Source organism: Dermochelys coriacea, chromosome 25 (genome assembly GCF_009764565.3).
Source record: "Dermochelys coriacea isolate rDerCor1 chromosome 25, rDerCor1.pri.v4, whole genome shotgun sequence".
Classification (NCBI taxonomy): Eukaryota; Metazoa; Chordata; order Testudines; family Dermochelyidae; genus Dermochelys; species Dermochelys coriacea.
Genome location: NC_050092.1, coordinates 12,071,327 through 12,095,501, shown reverse-complemented (window position 1 = coordinate 12,095,501; position 24,175 = coordinate 12,071,327). Strand labels below are relative to the sequence as shown.

At 49.1% G+C, this 24,175-nt stretch overlaps 1 protein-coding gene across 1 annotated transcript in view; it reads right to left on the bottom strand.

The window, feature by feature from the left end:
• LOC119848223 (ephrin-A2-like) overlaps window positions 1–24,175 on the bottom strand; it is a 205,989-nt gene that overhangs the window by 17,082 nt on the left and 164,732 nt on the right. Inside the window, exon 3 of the mRNA XM_038383701.2 lies at window positions 11,347–11,639. Coding sequence (XP_038239629.1) covers window positions 11,347–11,639 — 293 coding nt within the window. The remainder of the gene's footprint in view (window positions 1–11,346; window positions 11,640–24,175) is intronic.

The window sequence follows — 24,175 nt, the reverse complement described above, 5'->3', positions numbered from 1 at the left end:
GAGAGGATAGGATCTGCGTGGGTGCTTGGCCCTGCTGAGTCGCTGATGCACAAAATCACCTGGGCCTGGGGGAGGGGACGAAACAGGCAGACCCCAGGAAGAGCCAAGCAGCCCAGTTCACAGTGGCAGGAGCTCTCCTCCATCTCCCCCACTTCCTCCCAACCCAGAGACTGGGAACTCCAGGGAGGTGCCCCAAAGGGGGCTCCCTTTAAGGGCGTGGGGAGTCTTGCTCAGGAGCAAGACTGGAGAGTCAAATAATTTGCAGGCATTAGCTCTGCCTACAGCCCATCCAGCCACCCCGAGGTGCGGCCTGGGATATGCTTGTCCCACTTCCTCCTGGCCCATGGGGATGGAAGCTGCCCCCCACCCCAGTCCCTCAGAATTACTGCCTCCCCCCACACCCCAGAGCAGTTTGTGCAGGATGTTTGTGCAGCGTATAGGAGTGGATCAAAGGACCAAGGCAGCAACAATTGAAACAGAGTTGAGTGAGGACCGGACAGCTCCCCCTGCCCTCCCCAATCCCAGACAGGAGCATTTCAGGGGAGGGCAGCCCCCCAAAAGGCAGGTTAGCCAAATGCCAGAGATCTTGGGGTAGGGTGGGAATGAAAAGCCCCTCTGCTAACAAGGGATTAAGAGAACATCAGAATTTAGGTGTGTTTGGAGTGTGGTTTGCTCATCACTCCCTGAACCAGAGCTCAAGGGGGAGAGCTGAGACCCTGAAAATGCAGCTACCAGAGCAGCTCTGCAATGCTAGCAAGAAGAGGCACTTAAGTGCCAAACTCTTCTTTGTTTGCTCTGGGAAAGGAAGGAGCCGCGCTGGCTCTCATACAGCCTGGAGGGCAGCTCGGCCTGAGGTTGCAATGCAATCTAATACCTAGGAAACAGCAGCCAGCTCCGTAGGGCCAGGAGCCCTGAGGAAACTCCATTTGCTTGAGGAAAAGCAGGAGTAGATTCATGTGCCCCAAAAACCTACCCAATTTCTAGAGAGAAGGCAGGACTGTTCATGGAATATCATCTACCTACCAATTCTAAATAGCCACCCCTATAAAGCTAGAGGCCCTGTGCAAAGGCTATTATATAGGGAGGAAGCAGGGGGTGGAGTCATGCCTTAGACCACACCCACTCCCAGGGAAGCTATAAAAAACTGGCTCTAGGTACAGCCAGGCTTCTGCTGCTGGGTGGGGATGTAGGCTGTAGAGATTAGGCTGGTATTAAGGGCTGTAGAGGAAGATACATGAAACACTTTCCTGCTGGGGCCCTAAGGAAGTCTAGATGAATGTGGTTTGCTGGTTAAAGCTTTATTCAAGCTGAATTTGGTTAGCTTCAACTTCCAGCCACTGGATCTTCACACTGTGGCTGCTAGGTTGAAGAGTCCTGCATTATCAAATATTTGTTCCCTAGGTTTGTACTAATAGACTGTGATCAAGTCACCCCTTAACCTTCTCTTTGTTAAGCTAAATAGACTGAGTTCCTGGAGTCTCTTGCTATAAGGCAGGTTTTCTAATCCTTTAATCATTCTCATGGCTCTTCTCTGAATCTCCTCTGATTTATGAACAGCCTCCTGGAATTGTGGACACTGGAATGGGCTATGGTATTCTGGCAACAGTTTTCTTAGTGCCAAATACAGAGGTAAAATAACCTCTCTTTGCCTCCTCCAGATTTCTGTTTGTGTGTCCAAGGATCACATTAGCTTTTTTGGACAGCATTGCACTGGCAGTTTATGTTCAGCTGATTATCCACCACAATACTGAAATCTTTGAGTCACTCTCTCCCAGGAGAGAATTCCCCATTCTCTAAGTATGGCCTATGTCTTTTTGTTCCTAGAGGTGTACATTTACATGTACTAAAACACACCCTGTTTGCTTGAGCCCAGCTCACCAAGCCATCACTCTGCAGCAGTGACCTGTCCTCCTCCTCATTTATCACCCCCAATTTTTGTGTCCCCTGCAATGGAAGGGAAGTTGGTGAGTTGTGAATGTTGTGGTGATGGAAAAACTTAATCAGTCTGCATTTTTGCAAAGTATCCCGCTTAGAGCAGAGAGCGTGGTTCTGGCTGGGACGACATGAATCCCTTTGCCCCCTTGTGTGACATGACCAAAGCTAGCTGTTGCCAGTACCTTTCAATATTGTTCAATGGCTTGTGTGGTGACACTGATAATTTACAATGACACTTATTAACAATAGGAGAGTTCTCGTCATCCCCTCCCAGCCCTTCCGGCGCCTGTAGCAGGGAGGGGCCTCCCTTTAGGAGGTGAGAGAACTCGACCCCTGCAATGACTCCTTGGGGGCTTCATGCTGTTGTCTGTTACGAGCGGCGGTCTGTGCGCCTTTCCCCCTTAACAGGGAAAACGAAGATAAAAGCACCTAATAAAAATAATAGTCATTGGGAGAGATAAAAGGCGTAACTGCAATAATTATCTTGGCAAAACTCCCCTCTCCAAATGGAAAATGGAAATTTTTTATGTGCATTTTAAAAAGAACTTATTTATTTTTTAATTAAAAAGGGAAGGGGAAAATTATTCTCAATAAAGTTTAATTTAAAAGTTAAAGCAGGGGGACCTAGGAGGTGTGATTCTCCCAACTGCTAATGTTAATGGGCCTGTCATGTCCCATCCCCTGCATACACACAATCCTCTCCTCTCCAAATGGGTGTGGGGGAGACATACACACCCCTCTCCAGAGGGATCCCACCATGTCCTCCTAGGTGGAGACATGCACAGCCCTCTCTAGGGCACACAACCACACCCCTCTTCTCTCCAAAGGGATTCCCCTGCCCCAACTTTGATGAGGAAAATATCTCCGAGTGCCCCTTCCTGTTTGCAAGGATGAACTAACATGGGCTTGGCAGCTACCCTGCAGATGCCAGCTGTTAGGGAGGGGACCCGACAACCCTGGCTGAACATCCCAAGCGTTGCACTCTTCGGGATGTGCCACCAGCCACAGCTGCCCCTCCACATCTCGCTCGCGCTGCAGTAGCCCATCTCTGGCAGGGGCAATCCCCAGTGTTCCTGCCCTCTGAGCTCTTTGCTGGCTGCCCACAAAGTGCTGGGTTGATTTTCATTTCTCCCCAGTGGCTCTGAAAGCTCTTAATAGCAAAGGTCCCGCTCCAGCTCTCCTCCTCCTGCTCCATGTACTCAAGGCAATCCACACGCACACACACCCTGACCCCGTCTGCCAGGGCGTCTCACCAGGGACCAGGCCCTGGCTGCGAAGGGCTGAGGTTCTGGATCCGCCCCCCGCCATCCTGTCTCTGGGCCTGGGGCTGATCTCGATCAGCCCAGTATAATTCAGAAGAGACTCGACTGACTGATCTAAACTTGCGGTCGGTGAGCTCAGAACTGGGCCTTCTGCCCACCTCCCTTGCTTTAGAGGAACTGCTCAAAATCATTACTACCCCTTAGTGGTTTCCATTGTTCAGCACCAGACACGCAGCCCCATCTTAATTCCCTTCCCTTGTTATGTCTTGCCAGGCACACACTCCATTCGAGCCACAATATAATTTTCCAAGCAGTATCTTATTGCAGACATGACCATGCTCCCAGACTGTTGTAGGGCTGGCTAGCTGGGGTGGTAAGCTCTGTGGTACAAGGACTGGCTTACCGGTTGTGTCTTGTGTGCACTGGGCATGCTTGCTGGGGCCTTGATAACTATGAATTAATAAATAGCATGTTTATGAGTAATCTGATGGGGAGAGGGAGCATTGTTTATAATTAACAGTTATCATTTAACATCTGTTACAATACTGCCTATTAATCAGCTCGGTTGGGCCCCATTATGCAAGGCGCTATAGATACTTATAATCAATGGCTGTCCTACTATCTTTCACTCAACTGTTCAACAATCCTGAGTCGGGCTCCTCAAAATCACAAGACTGGTTTAAAAATCATAAGTTTTTTTTTTAAAGGTTGGGTTCCTTTCTATTTGTCCTCTGGATTTTATTGCCTTCAAGGCATCACGTTTTCAAGCGTTGGTCTGGAGTCACGACAGCTAGACACATACTTCTGTTTTAAAGGGGAAGCTGAGATTCTCACATGACTCTAGGAGCTGGAGCTTTAAGAAAACCCCCAAATTATCACAAGACTTGGTGACCCGATGACCCTGCCCCAAAGAGTTTATAGTCTGAAAGACAAGACATGCCAGGTGGAGGAGACAAACGAGCGGTAATGAGTGTGCAGATCCACCACTCTGTTCACACAAACTGGGGATCTGCCCACTCAGACACACTCATGAACACACTCAGAATATACACAGTGCCATTGAGGGCATGTCTACACTGCAATCAGAGGTGTGACTGCTGCACACATAGGTAAAGCCAAGCTAGCTTTGATCTAGCTGGCTTCCTAAAAGCAATGGCCAAGCCGTGGCCGCACGGGCGACAATATGAGCTAGCCACCTGAGTATAAGCCCGCCCAGAATGCTGGGTACGTACTCAAGCTGCAGGCTAACTAGATCAAAGCTAACTCAGGTGTGTCTACACATATCACAATCACACCTCCCTACTGCAGTGCAGACGTACACTAACAGTCCTGTCCAGCCATCTTCTCTGCCCCCTGGTTCTGTTCTTCCCTTTGGATCTCCTCTCGTGCTGGTCCAGGTTCTGGTGCTCTCTTGTCTGATTCTCATCATTCACTTCACATCCATTATTATTATAGTAAAGGAGGACCTACAGGCCCCAGGTAAGATCAGGATAGAAGGGAAATGGAGGTACCGAGAGGCCAAGTGATGTGCCCAAGTCACCCAGCAGGTCAGTGGCAGAGCTGGGAATAGATCCAACTAGTTCATTCCTCCACTACTGCCCACGGCCAGGGGGTGTCAGCTAAGAGGCATCACAAGATGCTGTGGAGCCTCAAAAACTAGAGAAGGAAGGTCCAGGCGGGAGCCACATGCTGGTAGGTGACAGGATGCATGGAGGGGGTGGGGGCGGGGTCCCAGATGGAGTGTTTATAGCCTGCCCCAGCTGCATGGATAATCTCTGTTTGCTTAGAGTCCCACCGTTGAATTCTGGGACTTGTGACTGTCTCTTTGATATGCAGCCTGGACTCCAACCCTGTATCCAAACTGAAATCACGGCAGACTGAACTTAGCCATTATTTACAGTGGGAATTTGCCCTTGTCACAGCCATTGGTAGCCAGCCTCTGGCATAGCAGCATGAGTGCAAACCTCCAGTGCAGACAGGCTGGGGCCAGACAGCACCAAGGCGAAATGTGGCTGGTAGCAGCTTTGTCTAGCCACACTAGGGATTTGCAATGATGCAGCTACGCTGAGAACTGGCTGCCGATGGCTGAAACCCCCAGTGCAGACAAAGCCTCCGAGTCACTGGCTATTTCTTAACTCCACAGTCTAAAGGGACACAGCCTAGCTTCGTAAGACACAAAGCGGCATCCTCCTTGCCGTTCCTGTAATTGTGTGTGTGTGTGTGTATGTGTGAGTGCGTGTGCATGTTCCTGCCCACCCCCTGCCGGGCCTGTCTGCTCCACAGACTTGTTTGCGGGCGCGAGAGTGAAATGTTACCAAGAGCTCCAGCTCTTAGTGCTCATCTGTAACGTACCTGCCAGGCCCCCCCTTGCTGCTTTCTTGTTACGGGGTCCAGCATGTTTCATGTCGTTTATCTGTTTTCAGCAAATAAATTGTCTTTGCAGCTTCCAGGGGATTTGATCTAGTGGATAAAGGCTGGGACTCAGGACACCTGGGTTCCCTTCCCAGCTCTGCTTCTGACCTGCTGTGTGACCTTGGGTGAGGTCCTTCCCCTCTTTGTGCCTCAGTTTCCCCTCCTACCCATTGTCTATTCAGATTGCTCTGCAGCAGAGACTCCCTCTCCCTATGTGCCTGTGAAGAATCCAGTACAATGGGGTTCTGATCTAGATTGGGGCCTGTGTCTTACTATAACACAAATAATTAACCATTTTAACCATAATGTTTAACTGAAAGTAGCCTTGAAGTCAGGTCACACTTCTGGTCTCCCCCAATCTTGCAAAGTTCCCCATTAACTTGACTTTCCTATTTCAGCCCATGTATCATTTTCTCCCCCCAGGCTCCCAAATCACCTTCCTTTGGCTTAACAACCTGATTACTTCATCCAAGTTCCTGTCTCCGACTGGGAAAGATGTGTCAGTCTCTCGAGCTCTTTGATAGTTTTGCTTTTCTCTCCTTACCCATGAATCTTTGTTTTAAATGGAATAACAGGTATCCTGAACTGAAACAAACAAGGGGCTGAAATCCTGAAGCATCTGACTTTTGCTCTAGACTCCACTCTGATTCCCATACATAATGATTTTTTTCCCACGGAGTCATACAGTACATTGTCTCGTTCATGCTGCACCCCAATCATGAACTAACCTCCTAAACTGGGGAGAGACCAGGTAACCCAGTTCCAGATCTTCTGACCCCAGCTGTAAATTCTGATCCAATACAAATCGGCAAATGGGTCTCACCATTTGCTCGTGTCCCCAGCGCCGGCTCTTAACCTTGACCCAGAACTGGGAACACAAAGCTTCATCTCTATGCCTGCGAGGTTAATGGAATTCCAATTTGTGAGCTCTAGAAGGAGGTAATTTCTTTTCTTTCATGTCTGCTAAATACGGTTCCTCAAAGAGGCATAATTTCTAATGTTCCGCATGACATGAATTCTAACTGGTTTAACAATGATCAGTTTCACCATTTACTCCTGTGTAATCTGTCCCTAACGACATTAAAAAATAAAATAATAATAAAAAAACAGAATAAGAAAAGAGAGAGTTGTAGATGCAGTTATTTCACGAGTGACATTTTATGGGGGAAGGGAGAATGGTAATTTAATCTAGATAAAAGGAACAAATTAAGTGGTTTCCAAACAGATGCTTTAGAAAAAGGGGGAAAATAATAAGAAAGATAACGGTGCTGGTAGTCCCACACAAAAGCAGAAGGGCGTCTGGCTTCAAATGACACCATCAAGTGCTTTTGGGTCACGATTTTTAATTTTTTTTAATTTTAACCTTTAATTGCAAAACTGTTGGAATTGTTTCACTGGCTCCAATCAGCTTTGGCTCAGGCTCCATCATGCAACTCTTTTTCCCTATTTGATTTTTGTCTTGTGTACATCCACTCTGGGGGTTGAAAATTAAAAATGGGCCCAATTCTCCTCTTGCTTAGGGCCTGATCCTGTACACGTGTGCTTGGCTTTAAGAGCGGGAGTCGCCCAGTGCATTTCAGTTAACTCGTGTGAGTAAAATTCTGCATGTGGTTAAACATTGCAGGATCGGGGCCTTGGAGTGGGGCAAATCAGGAGTAACTCTCTGGGCTGTTTGTAAAGGGCCTGTCAGAGTGCTAAATGCTGTAAACTGGGCTAGGCTGTAACTCTGGAGGTGGCCAGACCTCCAAAAGGAGTGAGGTTCACAAGAATGTAGGAATTGCCAGACAGGATCAAACCTGAAATCCATCTAGCCCAGTGTCTTCTCTCTGACAATGGGTAGCACCAGATGCTTCAAAGGAAGGTGTAAGAAATCCTGCAGGAGGCAGTGAGGGGGTAACCTGCCTCCACAGAAAGTTCCCTCCTGACCCTTTTATTTAGGCGGGCTCATGCCCTAAAGAATGAGGATTTATATCTTTTCACATCTGGGACACTCTATTGAAAATGGCCTCACTCCAGTCCCCAAGCACGTGCTTCCAGGACCACAAGCCAATGTAGCTTCAGCTGATCTCAGCCATTCCTGTGGTGTGTAGAGCGAGAGCAGTCCCTAAATCAGCAGCGCTCTTTATAGCGCTGGTCGGGCCAGAGTCGCGGGTGAGCTGAAACATGCTATCTGCTACGTGTGTCTAATCCAAAGGAAGCATAGGTGCTGGAATTAGGGGTGCTACAGCACCCCCTGGCTTGAAGTGGTTTCCATTATATGCAGGCTTAATGACTCTCAGCACCCCGAAGGGAAGGGACAGGAAGAAGGTGAGAGACAACCCTTAGTACCACCTCCTTGACAACAGATACTGGGGAGCCACATGACTCTGACTCTTCATCCTCTCCTGGAAAACAAGACCCGGCCTTTCTGTATCCACCAAAACTTTGTGGCTCTGGTCAAGGAGGAAGATCAGCCTCGTGTCTTCTCAAAGGCCAAATACGTCCCTTTGAGGCTGTACCCCCATCTCTTGGTCCTTGGAGACCCTGTCAGCCGTGACGGCATTGGGAGATATGAGATGGGGGGGCCGGTTCGGAACTAGACTCAACGGACACTTTTGACTTGGACCCCCAATTTTAGGCCCCCACTGGTGCAGATGGAATTTCCCAGGCTGGAATCAATGGAGTTCCACCAGGGATCAGTTCTCCAGCTGAACTAGGGATTCAACGGCTCCCCCCCACCGTCCCCGTCCCCCCCAACCAGGCCCTCCGAATGAGGAGGCCTGGATGGAACCTTCTCCTCTGTCCTAGCCCCAAGGGCAGTGCCTTTAGTTTGGCTAGGTGTCCCTCTCCGCAACCCTCCAGCCCCCATTAAAAGAAACACAGGACAAAAGCCCTGCTTCTAATCAAGATAAGTGGGGCTCTGTTAAAACAGAGACGTAAACCAACCTTCCCAATGGGTGGTCGGGCGGCTAATTACAGTCACTTGATTATTTTTGCTTGCTGGGAGCCCCCGGCAGGGAAGACCCCCCAGGAAGCTGGAGCTCTGAATTTTACAAGGCGAATGGTCCATGTGGCAGGGGCAGAATGAGCTCTGATGCTCTCATCCCTGGTTTCTCGGGGGAGGAAAACTGACTCGCCCAGGAGCCTCTCTGTGTGTTTGGGTTTGGTTTACTATTTTTCAGAGCACTCAGCTGGCCTGGATCTTAAACAAAGGCTCAGTTAATGCCAGCTTTAGTGTGCCAGATTCTGGCATGATCAGTGGAGAGTAAATGGAGTTGCTGCTTTAAACCATAATAAACCCTCCATTACCCCACAAAAAGGTGAGCTTTGTTCTGACCAGCGGCAGGGCCTTGTGGCTGGAGTGCTGGACTGTGCCTCAGGTGACCTAGGTTCTAGTCTTGGCTGTGACCCTGGGTAAATTGCTTTCTTGCTCTGTGCCTCAGTCTCCCCATCTGTAATATGAGGCTAATGATACTGCCCACCTTTGTAAAGCACATTCAGGTTTACTGATGAAAAGCGCTATGCAAGAGCTGGATATTATTATTGGCTGCACGGGAAACTGCTGTGTCCCGGGAGAGGCAGAATGAAGGCAACCGAGGACCGTAGGCATGCTCACTCACAGCCGTCCCTGGAGTTAAGAAGACTGGGGCAGTTCACACCTCTTGGGGTTCTTGTTTCGGGACCTCAGCAGACCCAAGCAGGCAGGGGTTACACTGGTCCCAGGGGCGACTGACATGATCTTAGCACACCAACACAGCAAAGTCTGGTGCATGGAAATAAGCGAGGCCCCATCCTGAAGGGAAAGGAAGAACCCCAGCAAGATTTCAGGTCTGGGGTTACTGTACAGCCAGCAGTCATTCAGAATTCCTCCTAGAATGCTATGGACAGGTCCATTCAGACCTGACCCTGGATCTTCTTCTGAGCCCAGCCCGTTGAAGTTAATGAGAAGGCTCCCATTGGACCAGCCCGCTAGGTTTTAACTTGACCCAGATTTCTAGTCCAGTGGGGGTATGAATGTTGGACTGGGGAGCCATTGATCCTTGACCTCTGATTCTGGCTGTGACCTTGGGTGAGTAGCTCTGCCTGTCTCCCCATTCACCTTCCTCTAGCAGAAGTGCTGCAAAGGGCTATCAGGCAGTATTTAGGCTAAGTGCTCTGACAGTGAAAAGCACTAGGAGTTATTCCAGATTTCAGCTGAGACATTTGGAGCCAGATTCGCCTGGCACACTCCGGTTCCACTGCATACCTCTGGTATTGCAACGCAGCCATAAAGCAGGGTTTAGAAGAGGCTGCTTAAGATGGCTTCACAGCTGCTTTGCACCACCGGAGCAGCACAGAACAGACAGACCGCGTCCAGCAGAACCTGGCTTCTGTTCAGACTGTGTATTTTTTGGTGGTGTTTTCTTTTTCTAAAAGGAATTTTAGCCTTGCAAGAGGGAAGAGGCCCAAATGACAGGATTTCACCACAATGCTGCTAGCTTCCCTGCCAACGCTACTCCCCATCCTTGCACTCTGCCTCCATAGCTATGGCTTGGGAAGATCCAGAACTCCTTATCCACCCACAACGAACAGTTCCCTGATCAAGCACGGGCTTCGCTTTAAGCGCTGGGTCCGTCACCCAAGTCAATAGGATTTCTCATGTGCTTGAAGTTCAGCGTGTCTGTACATGCTTTGCTGGGACAGTGCCACGGTGTTCAGCACCTGGCACGATGGAGCCCTGAGAGCCCTATCCTGGGAGATGCTGAGAGAACTGAGTATCTCAGAGGAGGTGCTCCCAAGGGATCCGGGCCTCGGATTCCATGTGGCAGACAGTTCTCTAAGTGTCATTAGACCCAGAGCCAGCCCATCTCCATATAAAAACTCCATGTGTCTGGACAGCACAATCAGGGCAAAGGTGAGTGCGGTGACAAAGCAGAGAGTTGGAGACGCGGGTACGGGCCAAGCTTTCAATACTCCGTCAACAAAGGAGGGCAGGTGATCAGCTGGCCTCCCACGGGGGCAGAGTTAAAGCGGTCTGAGCACCTGGTTTGACAAGAGCACCCTGGGTTCCTGATGCAACGGGACTACTTACTGACTATTTGAACTCGAAGGTTCTTGAAAAGTATTATTCACTGAAGTACAGACTCAGACTCTGTAGCCCTACCGCTGCCCTAGCGATGTGTTTTTCTGTTGGAATATGTGTGTTTTTCAGTGGAAATTTCTACCTAGAGCAAAATGTCCCAGTCCTCCCTGAGTCTTTGCATGGTTTATTTTGTGGATTTTGTGGCTTTACAAGCAATTTCATAAAGCCCTGAGTCTGCAAGGCAACTTAACATTGTAGCCAGCTTGCAGCGTCAGGGCTGGGACTATGAGGCACGCAGAAGCCGCCTGAAACGTCACAGGGGCAGCCGCAATATTGTCCTATTCCAAAGCTACAGCCCCCTGCCACTAGAGCTGCTAGCAGTGTTCGGGATGTGACACACAGCTGAACGGTTCTGGCTGTATCCAGTAGTGGGCAGCGTTGCACATACCCGCCCTCCAGCTCCTTACAATGTGCTTCCACCATGGTCTTTGGGTGGCTGCTAAGCGAGACGCTTGCACCGAGCTCTGTTAACCGCTCACTGTGCAAATTTGCACGTTCTGCACCAGGCCTTCCACCGGGCTTTTCAAGTCTCCCTCGCCCTGTTAGGAACAGGAAGTGCCACGGTCAGCAATGTGCACAAGGGTCGTTCCCCAAGAGGGTGCAGGGCACCACCCGTCTGCAGCGCAGGATACTCACAGATGTAGTAATACTCGTTCCCTGGCCTGAACTCAAATCCTAGAGAGAAGGGAGTGAAGAGCTGGAACTTCTCTGAGAACTTCAGGGGCCCGCTAGGGGAGTCGGGCCTGTTGCACTCCCAGCGCTTGAAGCCTTTCTGCCGGTGGTTGCAGGAAGCGTGGCCCTCGTAATTGACCATGTACAGGATATACCGCTCCATCTTGTCCACCGGGAAGGGGTCCTCATAGTGAGGGCAGTAGATATCCAGGTAGTCATTGATGCTCACTTCCACCGTGTAGTCCCCCCGATGGAACCTGCGGGGAACGGAAGGAGGAAGCAGGGGTCAGAAGCAGGGATCCAGGGAAGGACTGTGGTGGACTGGCCAGCCTGACATTTGTCAGTCAGAACATCAAGCTCTCTGCAAGATGACAACTCAGGGGTCCTTGGCAGCAGAGCTTTGGATGTGCCTGCTTGGCACTGTGGGTGCTTAGCACCTGTGACTCTCAGACCCCTAAGGGGCTCAAGTGGACCAACCCAAAGCAGTGTCCACTTCTGAAAGACTTCTAAGTTAAGCCACACGCCCAATGCTGCACAGCAAGCCAGCAGCAGAGCCAGGAAGAAGACCCAGGAGTCCTGGCTCCCATGAACCAGTGGACTACACGCCTTGCCAAGGTTTCATTTTGTGAGGTCCATGCAATGATTCATGGGATGCTTCGGGCATAAGAAATTCAGAAGTGACTAGTGACTCCAGGAGCCTGACTTGGGACACCTTAAAGGGCTCTGATTTCCAGACAGTGCCAAGTTCCCACCCTTTGAAAATCACTACCCTTCTTGGTGTCTCAAACTGGGCACCAAAAAAATCACTAGCCACTCATAAAAAGCTTGACCTTAAGGCCTGACTTTGCTACCCTTCTCCTTGGACAGCCACTGGCAGCTGTGCAAAGTGAGTGGAGAACACAACCATGCTGATTCATATATAAACAACTGCACATGGGGCCAAGCCAGGGAGAATAGGGCCCTAAATTTTTTCCCTCTTCCTTTTTGGTATCTGTAACAAGCATAGAGAACCCATCTCTTCTTTTCTGATTCTACTTTTCACTGTGTCAAACCACCCACCCCTTACACAGAAAATAAGAGAAAGAGACAGTAAAGAAGTTTTTCCCTTATCCAATGCTTCCCGACCTAGATTTCAAAGCGCTTCAAGCATCAATTAATGGACCCTGAGAAAAGCCCCAGGAGGGGAGTTTGACTCACCCTGTTTTACAGAAGGAAAACCGAGGCACAGAGACAACTTGTCTAAAGTTGTCTAAACCGAGGCAACTTGTCTAAACCCATACAGTAAATTAGTGGCATATCTGGGAATAGAGTTTAAGACTGGAAGGGACACACCAGATCTTCTAGTCTGAGCCCCTGTATTTCATAGACCACAACTGCCATCCAACCACCCCAGGACTTCTGACTCTTACTCCCCTTTACTTTAACCATAGACCATGGTCTCTTCCAAAGCCAGGAGCAAAGACCAGGAATCCTGACACAAAGGTCCTCTGCCCTAATCACCAGTCAAACACCCCGAATCCGCGTTCACTCTACAAGATTAAATTCAGTACCTCATTGTTTTAAGAGGAGTAAACTGGCAACACTTGATAATAAGTAGCAAAAAATCATTATGCATTGCGATACCATCAAACCCTTTTGGTATTATTGCAGATGTGTGCTCCAATCCTATTGTAATTTATGTTTTTTGGTACTGATTATCTGAGAGATTAAGGGATTAGCAGAGCTAGAAAACGACTCCACAGTACCTCGGGAATTCCCATTTTAGACCACAATACACCACAGTCCCCTAAGACCAGCCAGCTTCGTTTGCCACCTTCCAAACCCACACCCGCCTTCTGGGGAAATTTAAAATAACTTGCTGTGTAGATTTGATTGGCCCTCGCATTTGACGAAGACTCCGCAGTCAAATGCACGAGCCCCTCAGGAGCGATCCTGACTTCTCCCCACACCGAATGGGTTTTCTCTGCTAATTAATTTGAAGTTCCTACAGAGGCACTTGCCCTCAAATAGAAATTCTCTTGCCGACATCAGCAAGGCTAGGGCAGGTGTGGGGGACTGATTCACTTCCAAGTTGCTGAGAGAGCACAGAACATCTGGAATAAAAATTGGGGCCGTTGTGGATGCGTGTGTGTGTGTGTGTGTGTGCGCGAGCGTGCACACGGGCATTCACTAGATGCCAGGAGACACTTAACATAAAACTGTTCTTTCTTCCGCTTGTATTTGTCAGCGTGCTTGCGTTCTATCCCCGGCTCTACCTCTCTGTGACTCAGTCTCCCCACCAGGGACAGCAGTACTCAAAGAGCTTTGAGAGCCATGAAGGGCAAGTTGCAGTCATCTGAAGCAGGCCAAAATCAGTGGCAAACACAACCCCCGCAGCTCTTTGCACTGACTGCGCGCGGTGACGGACGACAGGGAACCAGGCCTCTTGGGCTCTCTCCCTGGCTCTGCCACTGCCCAGCTGTGTGGCCTTGGGTGAGTCACTTCTCCTGCCTGGTCTTGTAGTATGTGTTGGGGCAGGAGTGGGGGAAGATTTCCACTGAAGTAGCCACACCAGCGCAAGCCCCTCCAGTGTAAACATGCTGCACTGATGCTACTGAGCCCAAGAAGCAACTAGCACAGTGTGTCTCCATTAGAAGTTCGATCCTGTCCTGCTATATCGCTGTCCTGGCACCAGTGTAGATTTCCCTCGTCAGGATGGTACCAGATACCAGGGTGAGGGGCAAGGGGTACCAAGAGGCTCACACCTGGGGCACTGGCTGCTCAGCGTGATGCTGGGTGTGCCCCCCTCTCACAGAACCTCTAGGGCACCCTGAAGCAAAAAGCAGGCCAAGAACAGTCCCCATTGTAGTTCCTCAGGCCTGCTCTCCTCCAGCCCCAGGACTCCCCATCAGGTGAAACTGACAGCAGTACACGGGCCCCCTGTTGTGGGAGGGATGGGAGGGGGTCGGGCACTACGGGAAGCCTTGTCAGCTGTCAGTCTCTCTTTAAAACATGACAGACAAAAAAGCAGGCAGACACCGCTCTGTGAAGGCAGCAGGCAGATCACTGACCCTCTAGCAGCCGAAAGAGGAATTATTCATGAACGCTGGGTGGAGGAGCCTTAAAAGATAAACAACAGAAGTTTGGGGGGTTGTGAGTGGAGGGCGCCATGAGTGGCGGGGGGTGTGTGTGTGTGTGTGTGTGAGACTCCAGCTTGTGCCCCGCTGCAATGCATGCTAGACCTGGTGCAGCCCTGGGGCCGGGAGGCGGCCAGTGAATTGGTACTGAAACCGATGGAACGCGGCCAACAGCTGGGCCAGGGCCACCTGGGACCCATGTGTCCCACCGCTACTGAGCCACAGCGCTCGGCTGCAAAGGGGGCCCAGAGCTGTGGGAAACCAACCCAGATTATAAAACCCATATCCCCTGCCAGTTTCAATGAGCATCACTCCACTGACCAGTTTATGTCAGCTGGGGATCTGGTCCATAGTACTTTAGGGGCTAACAACCCGGGTGTCTCCCTATTGCCAGTGGTAGTCAGCCTTTTCCAGACTGTGTTCCTGTGGAACAACAGAAAATTTTCAGGGATCCCTCCACACGTTTCAAGGACCCCACCCCCAGCTAGCCCTAAAAACAGGGTGGTTGGACCCCCTGGAACCTCCCTGTGGCCTCCAGCGTGAGGATCTGTGTTGGGGAGTCTGGCTCTATTACAGCCACTGTGAATTCAGCAGTGGTGGAAAGCACCTGGAGCCTGTCCGCTGGTACATGGGCCTCTTGCTGGGCACTGGAGACGGGGAGGCTAAAGGAACCGCGAGCAGGGTGGGAGCGAGGATGCTGAGCAGAGGCAAATGAAGGCAGACTGCTTCCATCAGGGGTCTGAGCAGAGGAGATGGCAAGAAAGTTCGTGGGAAGGGGCGTCCTGGAGGACCACCAGGTACTGATTCCTGTGAGTGGCCCTGGCTGCACATTCTCACTGCAGTTATCTTGGGCTAGCAATATGCAGGATGAGCTAACTCGGGTCTGGCCAGTAGCTCAGGGCGTGAGGGCTGCTTTGTTGTGGGGCAGGGAGAGAGGCATGTGAGTGTGTGAATGTGGAATGGGTTAAAGGAAAAGCCCATGTTTGAACCCGTGTTAAGTCTGCAGTGAAGACGAGGCCTGAGCCCTGATCTACACTTAGCTACACCACTCAGAGGGGTGGAAAATTCACACCCCTGCATGCTGTAGGTAAGCTGGCCTGACTCCCGGTGTAGATGTGGCTAGGTCAGTTTCTCTCAGTTATGCATGTACAGTGCAGGGGCCTGGACTAGATCATAGAATCATAGAATATCAGGGTTGGAAGGGACCTCAGGAGATCATGGCTAGGTGCACCACCGCTCGGGGAGGTGAATTACCAACGTCATCGAAAAAACTCCTTCCGGCGCTGAAGGAAGCTGCAGCTGTGCCACTGTAGCCCTTGTGATGCAGATGTGCCCGGGGGCCTCTCTTCTCTACGGCACAGAGAGGCCGAGCTATATGCACTGACCTCCATCACTAGGTCCATATTGCCTCAAAGAAGCCCATGCTGGGGGCCAGGAGGGAGTTCACTCTCCGGGGCCCACTCAGTCCGTAGTCTCTCTGCCACATCTGTTCACCAGAAACAGCCACTGAACGCCAAATGCAACAGTGGATACTGTGACCCGGCCCCTGCGCCACAGGGAGCTGGGCTGAGACCCATCAAACTCATCCCATGGGGGCCACCGAACAACACACACTGTTACTGATTGGGAGGTGGGGGTGGAACTGCAAAATCTGAATTTTGCAAGTGGCCTCCCAGCTTCATAATGGGCCTGAACCAAAATCCCACGCCTCTGCCCCCCAAACCTTGGTGTATGAAATCTCTCCTTCTGTCTCTCCTGCACTCACCCCTGCAGTATCTGAGCTGCAGGATCCGGACCTGGTTCTGAATTTTGCATCTCCACTTCCCACATCTCCCTGAGGGCAGGTTCCCCCCATCCCTGCGCTTCCCCCGTGCTGTGCCCTGGGGTGCGTGTGGTGGGAGGAGCAGGAAGGTGGCCACTCTGCAGCAGCTGGGTAAAGAGCCTCCATTTCAGAGGATAATTCATCTCTCCCTCCCCCGCCCAATCCACAAATTGCTTCCCCTCTCCTGGGGGGAAGATGCAGCCGCATCTCCATTTAGATGAAGATGGCTGGGTGGACAAACAGAGCCCAACGGGGTCTCTAAGTGGCAGTTCAGCGCTGTGGGATAGGCTTCCTTCTGCAAGCCCCTGGCCTGCTAGTGAGCCAAGCACACACTGCTGCTTGTGTAATACAGCCAGGCAGGGGGAGAGAGAGGGGCTGCATGGCAATGGGGCCAGTGAGAGGGAGGGTTTAAAGGGACAGGCCATCCTCCCTCCCACAGGGCAGGGTGTAGGGGAGATGTTGGCCCAGCGGTCAGCCTACAGCAAGAGGCGAGTGGAGCTCCCCTGGCTGGCCCTGCTGTCTGCACAAAAGTGTGTCTGGCTGATTTGTGTGTGTCATGGAAATCCAGGCGGTGGCAGGGGTCAGTTCTGTGGGGCAGCAGGGAGATGCAACACACAGACACTCTGACACACACACACACACTCTCCCATTGCTGCATGCGCACACACACACGCAGTCATTCACTCTGACACTCAGAAGCATATACACACCCATTCTCTCCCTCTGATGCACGCACACAGACAATGCGCACACACAGGTATACACACACACACACACACACACAGACACTTGCACATGCTCATACACAATGCAAACATACACACACACACACCAGACTATGCACAGGCTCAGGCATACACACACACAGGCATATACACACACTCATGCACAATGCGTGCACAAAGACACAGACAGAAAATGCACACATATTCCATAACTCTTGCTCTCTCTGGCATGCACACACTCAAAGGCATTTTCAAGCTCTGCAACTCAGACAACTAGAAAATGTAAAGTGAAAGCTGAGGTTCTTGTGAAAATCTCATGACTCCAGGAGGTGGGGCTTTAAGGAAAGCACCAAACACCGCACAACTACTGATAGACTGGCAAGATAGTCGGTGACACTGTGATTCCCACAGTCTTAGCAGGGTAAGAAAAAATGAAATGTACAGACAATAATAGGGATGTGTGTGTGTGTGTGTGTGCGTGCACGCGCGCGCAACCCCCGAACCACCAGGAAACGTTTCAGGGGATTCAAGAGGATGACACAAAAGACATGCAGTCATCACAAAGGGAAAAAGGGAATGAAAAAGAAAGGAGGAAGCAGAGAACAAATGGAGAGCAGGAAAGGGGAAGGCTGTTCCCTGAATATCACTGAAGCAGCTCTCTTGCAATCTTTAAGCTACTATACACCTCATTACTCGCTTCATAAGCACTCTGATCACACAGTGAAATACGCTAATTAAGGAGAAGGGCTTTTTCTCTCTTTCTCTCCTTTTCCGATTCAGTCATGCCAGCCCTGCCCCTGGCAAGGTAACATTTTAAAATGTAAAATTAATACCGAGGGCCGTGATTCACTGGACAACAATTTTCAAATGCGCACACACAATAAAGGAAAAAAATCCCACCTCTCCTCTCTCCCTTTGTTTTTGTTGTTTTGTTTTAAGGTATTTATTTATTTAGTTATTTTGATGATTGTTATTAAAGCCGAAGGAAGGAAGGAAGGAAGGAAGAAAGGAAGAAAACAGGATTATCAGGGAATAATTATTATTATGGGGTTTTTGGAAAAAAAGTCCAACTAACGCAGAGGGCCTTTGCTGGATGACAAGCTGCTGAATTAGAACTGATCAGCTGTAATAAATGGGGGGTGGATGAGAGGATTTGATGGGTATGGGTGGGGGGGAGCGAAAGGTTTAGCCTTCAGGTCTGAGGTGGAGGTGATGAAATCACCAAGTGATAATAACAGTAATCCCTGGCTCTTATCTAGAGCTTTTCATCCCTGGATCTCAAAGGGCTTTGCAAACCAACTCAGTAGCATGATCCTCATTTTTACAGAGGGGGAAACTGAGGGACGGGGCGGGGACATGGCTTGACGAAGCCCATCCTTCGCTCTGGCTCTGAGAAGTGGGGGTCCCCCGTGCCTGCGCAAAGATCCTTTGATTTCAATGAAGCACCACACTGGCAGAGTGGCAGCAGGAGTGGGCCCCCCTGCAATCTGATCGATTTGGCCAGACCTCTGTGTGGGCTCCTGGAGGGTTCAAAAGTGTGACGAGGGTTGCAGGACTGGGAGCCAGGCTTAGCCAAGGATATTTTTTCCCCCTGACTTTGGTTTCTTGGACCATTTCAAGGCTTTAAAAACTAAAGAGAGACGTGCCCCAACCTTAAAAACCAGCGAAGGGGCCGTTCATTGTTTGGAGACCTGCCACTCGGCGCTGAGTTTCCAAACCCTGGCTCCCTCGAAGCAGACAGTTACCTGCTCCATCACATAACACGGTAGGTTACTGGAAAGGTGAGGGTCTGAGGCTCTCTGGTGTTTGGACAATGTACCAAGAATCACCCCTGGGACTGGTGTTGTTCACTAATATAACACTCAGGGCTTCTCTAGCACACTCCACACACAGGACTCAATGCATGTTACAAATGGGGGGGTCAGTCTGCACATTTTACAGAGAGCGAAGCGGTGGCACTAACCGGGGAAGGGATTGGCCCAATGTCACCCGGCAGAGCTGGGAATTCAGCCCAGGACCCTACCCATTACACTGCCTTCCCCTACCGCACTTTATAAGATTATGAGGAGGAGGATTTATTAGATGGATTATGGTAGTGACTAAATGCCCCAATCACGGACCAGGATCCCACTGTGCTAGGTGCAAACAAAGATGGTACCGGCCTCAAAGAGCTGAGATAATCAAGAGAGGGAAAGGAAGGATCATTATCCCCGTTCTGCAGATAGACTGAGACCCGGAGAGATGGAATGACTTGCCCAGGGTCACACAGGGCGTCCAAACCCAGATCCCCTAAGTTGCACACCAGTGCCCTCCTTCCTCTCCAGTTTTAGAATGAGATGCATCCTGAGAAGGAGGGACCCCATCCAGCAGAACGATATTAAATGGGGCAGTGAGCACTCTGGAAGGGGCAGGGTGGATTTGAGGGATGAGTGAGAGAGGTGGTTTGTCCTGGACTAACACAGTGAGAAGGAGGCTCTCTGCTCCTTTGCTGAGATAGCCAAAGGCTAGTCCCTCCCTGGATTCCCCTCCCCCTGCTTCTCTCCTGACCCATTTGCCTTCTGCCCCATTAGTATCCTGCTGTGTATTTTGGGCAAAGGAGGGGCCACTTGGGGTCTTAAAGGGACCCAACTGCATTTGGAGTGAGGCGGCTGACGAGGAAGCAAACCAGCAGTCACTTCATCCTCAGTCAGTTGCAGGCATCTGATCACAGAATCACAGGAATGCTGGGCTGGAAGGGACCTCAGGAGGTCAGTGCATCCAGCCCCTTGCACTGAGGCAGGACCAAGTAACCCTAGACCATCCCTGGCAGGGGTTTGTCCAACCTGGTCTTAAAAAGCACCAGTGACGGGGATTCTACCACCTCCCTTCAGAGCCTGTTCCAGAGCCCCCTTATTCCTAACATTGAACTGAAATCTTCCTTGCTGTAGATTAAGCCCATTGCTTCTAATCCTAGCGACAGCGGACATGGAGACCTCACCGTCCTCTTGATAACAGCCCTCAGTGCATGTGCAGAAGGTCATCAGGTTCCTCTTCAGTCTTCTTTTGTCGAGACTGAACACGACGAGTTCTTTTAAACCTTTCCTCAGAGCCCAGCTTCTCTGATCCTTTGATCATTTTTGTTGCTCTCCCCTGAACCTCTCCAGTTTGTCCACATCTTTCCTGAACTGCGGCGCCCAGACCTGGGCACAGAACTCCAGCTGACCCTCACCAGTGCTGCGTAGAAGGGGGGGACAATCACCGCCCGTGTCTAACATACGACACTCCTTTTAACAGACCCCAGAATGATATTAGCCTTTTCCCCAGCTGCATCGCACTGTTGACTCAGATTCATAGATTCATAGATACATAGATTCATAGATACTAAGGTCAGAAGGGACCATTCTGATCATCTAGTCCGACCTCCTGCACAGCGCAGGCCACAGAATCTCACCCACCCACTCCTATGAAAAACCTCACCCATGTCTGAGCTATTGAAGTCCTTAAATCATGGTTCAAATACTTCAAGGAGCAGAGAAGCCTCCCTCAAGTCAACCATGCCCCATGCTCCAGAGGAAGGCGAAAAACCTCCAGGGCCTCTCCAATCTGCCCTGGAGGAAAATTCCTTCCCAACCCCAAATATGGCAATCAGCTAAACCCTGAGCATATGGGCAAGATTCACCAGCCAGATACCCAGGAAAGAATTTTTTATAGTAACTCAGATCCCATCCATCTAATATCCCATCTCAGGGGATTTGGCCTATTTACCCTGAATATTTAAAGATCAATTACTTACCAAAATCCCATTATCCCATCATACCATCTCCTCCATAAACTTATTGAGTAGAATCTTAAAACCAGATAGATCTTTTGCCCCCACGGCTTCCCTTGGAAGGCTATTCCAAAACTTCACTCCTCTGATGGTTAAAAACCTTCGTCTGATTTCAAGTCTAAACTTCCTGGTGGCCAGTTTATACCCATTTGTTCTTGTGTCCACATTGGTGCTGATCTTAAATAATTCCTCTCCCTCTCCTATATTTATCCCTCTGATATATTTATAGAGAGCAATCATATCTCCCCTCAGCCTTTTAGTTAGGCTAAACAAGCCAAGCTCCTTAAGTCTCCTTTCATAAGACAAGTTTTCCATTCCTCGGATCATCCTAGTAGCCCTTCTCTGTACCTGCTCCAGTTTGAATTCATCCTTTTTAAACATGGGAGACCAGAACTGCACACAGTATTCTAGGTGAGGTCTCACCAGTGCCTTGTATAACGGTACTAAAACCTCCTTATCCCTACTGGAAATGCCTCTCCTGATGCATCCCAAAACCGCATTAGCTTTTTTCACAGCCATATCACATTGGCAGCTCATAGTCATCCTATGATCAACCAATACTCCAAGGTCCTTCTCCTCTTCCGTTACTTCTAATTGATGCGTCCCCAACTTATAGCTAAAATTCTTGTTATTAATCCCTAAATGCATAACCTTACACTTCTCACTATTAAATTTCATCCTATTACTATTACTCCAGTTTACAAGGTAATCCAGATCCTCCTGTATAATATCCCGATCCTTCTCCGAATTGGCAATACCTCCCAGCTTTGTATCATCTGCAAACTTTATTAGCACACTCCCACTTTTTGTGCCAAGGTCAGTAATAAAAAGATTAAATAAGATTGGTCTCAAAACCGATCCCTGAGGAACTCCACTGGTAACCTCCCTCCAACCTGACAGTTCGCCTTTCAGTAGGACCCGTTGCAGTCTCCCCTTTAACCAATTCCTTATCCACCTTTTGATGTTCATATTGATCCCCATCTTCTCCAATTTAACTAATAATTCCCCATGTGGCACGGTATCAAATGCCTTACTGAAATCTAGGTAAATTAGATCCACTGCATTTCCTTTATCTAAAAAATCTGTTACCTTTTCAAAAAAGGAGATTAGGTTGGTTTGGCACGATCTACCTTTTGTAAAACCATGTTGTATTTTGTCCCATTTACCATTGACTTCAATGTCCTTAACTAATTTCTCCTTCAAAATTTTTTCCAGGACCTTGCATACTACAGATGTCAAACTAACTGGCCTGTAGTTACCCGGATCACTTTTTTTTCCTTTCTTAAAAATAGGAACTATATTAGCAATTCTCCAATCATTCGGTACTATTCCTGAGTTTACAGATTCATTACAAATTCTTGCTAATGGGCTTGCAATTTCAGGTGCCAATTCCTTTAATATTCTTGGATGAAGATTATCTGGGCCCCCCGATTTAGTCCCATTAAGCTGTTTCAGTTTCGCTTCTACCTCAGATATGGTAATATCTACCTCTATATCCTCCTTCCCATTTGTCATGCTACCATTATCCCCAAGATCCTCTTTAGCCTTATTAAAGACTAAGGCAAAGTATTTGTTTAGATATTGGGCCATGCCTAGATTATCTTTAACCTCCACTCCATCCTCAGTGTTAAGCGGCCCCACTTCTTCCTTCTTAGTTTTCTTCTTATTTATATGGCTATAGAACCTTTTACTATTGGTTTTAATTCCCTTTGCAAGGTCCAACTCTACTTGACTTTTAGCCTGTCTCACTTGATCCCTACATGTTCTGACCTCAATTAGGTAGCTTTCCTTGCTGATCCCTCCCATCTTCCACTCCCTGTATGCTTTCTGCTTCTTCTTAATCACCTCTCTAAGATGCTTGCTCATCCAGCTTGGTCTACAACTCCTTCCTATGAATTTTTTCCCCTTTCTTGGGATACAGGCTTCCGATAGCTTCTGCAGTTTTGATTTAAAGTAATCCCAGGCCTCCTCTACCTTTAGATCCATAAGTTCTTCAGTCCAATCCACTTCCCTAACTAATTTCCTTAATTTTTGAAAGTCAGCCCTTTTGAAATCAAAAACTCTAGTTGCAGATTTATTTTTGTTAATCCTTCCATTTAGTTTGAACTGAATTAGCTCATGATCACTTGAGCCAAGATTGTTCCCTACAACCATTTCTTCTATGAGGTCCTCGCTACTCACCAAAATTAAATCTAAAATGGCATCCCCTCTAGTCGGTTCAGCAACTACTTGATGAAGGAATCCATCAGCTATCGCATCTAGGAAAATCTGAGCCCTATTATTATTACTAGCACTGGTCCTCCAGTCTATATCTGGGAAGTTAAAGTCTCCCATGATCATGCAGTTTCCATTAGTATTTACTTTATTAAAGACATTAAAAAGGGCTCTATCCATATCCAAATTAGATCCCGGAGGTCTATAGCACACCCCAAGCACTATCGTAGGAGAGGCTTTACTAGTTATCTTCCCCAATGTAATTTTTGCCCAGACGGACTCTGTCTTATCATAGAATCATAGAATATCAGGGTTGGAAGGGACCCCAGAAGGTCATCTAGTCCAACCCCCTGCTCAAAGCAGGACCAAGTCCCAGTTAAATCATCCTAGCCAGGGCTTTGTCAAGCCTGACCTTAAAAACCTCTAAGGAAGGAGATTCTACCACCTCCCTAGGTAACGCATTCCAGTGTTTCACCACCCTCTTAGTGAAAAAGTTTTTCCTAATATCCAATCTAAACCTCCCCCATTGCAACTTGAATATCCAATCTAAACCTCCCCCATTGCAACTTGATCCATTGCATCGCTTCTTATTTCTTTACATTCTACCTCATCATTGATATACAATGCTACTCCACCCCCTTTACCTTTGTTTCTGTCTTTCCTAAAGAGCACATACCCTTCAATACCTGTAGTCCAGTCATGACTACTATTCCACCATGTTTCTGTTATCCCTATAATATCTGGTTTCACTTCCTGCACCAGTAGCTCTAGTTCCTCCATTTTGTTACCTAGACTCCTCGCATTGGTGTACAAACATCTTAATTTTTGGTTCAATGTGTGATCCCCTAGAAGCCCCTTTTCTGCAGTACCACCACCTAGTTTGTCCCCATTTTGTAGCTGTGCGTTTGATTCTTCCTTCTTAAGTGCAGTATTTTGCACTTGTCTTTATTAATGTCTAACCGTTAGTCAGCTGCATGCATCTAATGTCTGCCCTGTGCGCCACTCCCCCCTCCATGCCGCAGGAGAGAGAAAAGGTGAATCTCTGAAATGTCCCAGCGCTCGGTAAGCTCTGTCCTTTCCCTTGCTCAGATTCTATTCATGTGTCTTA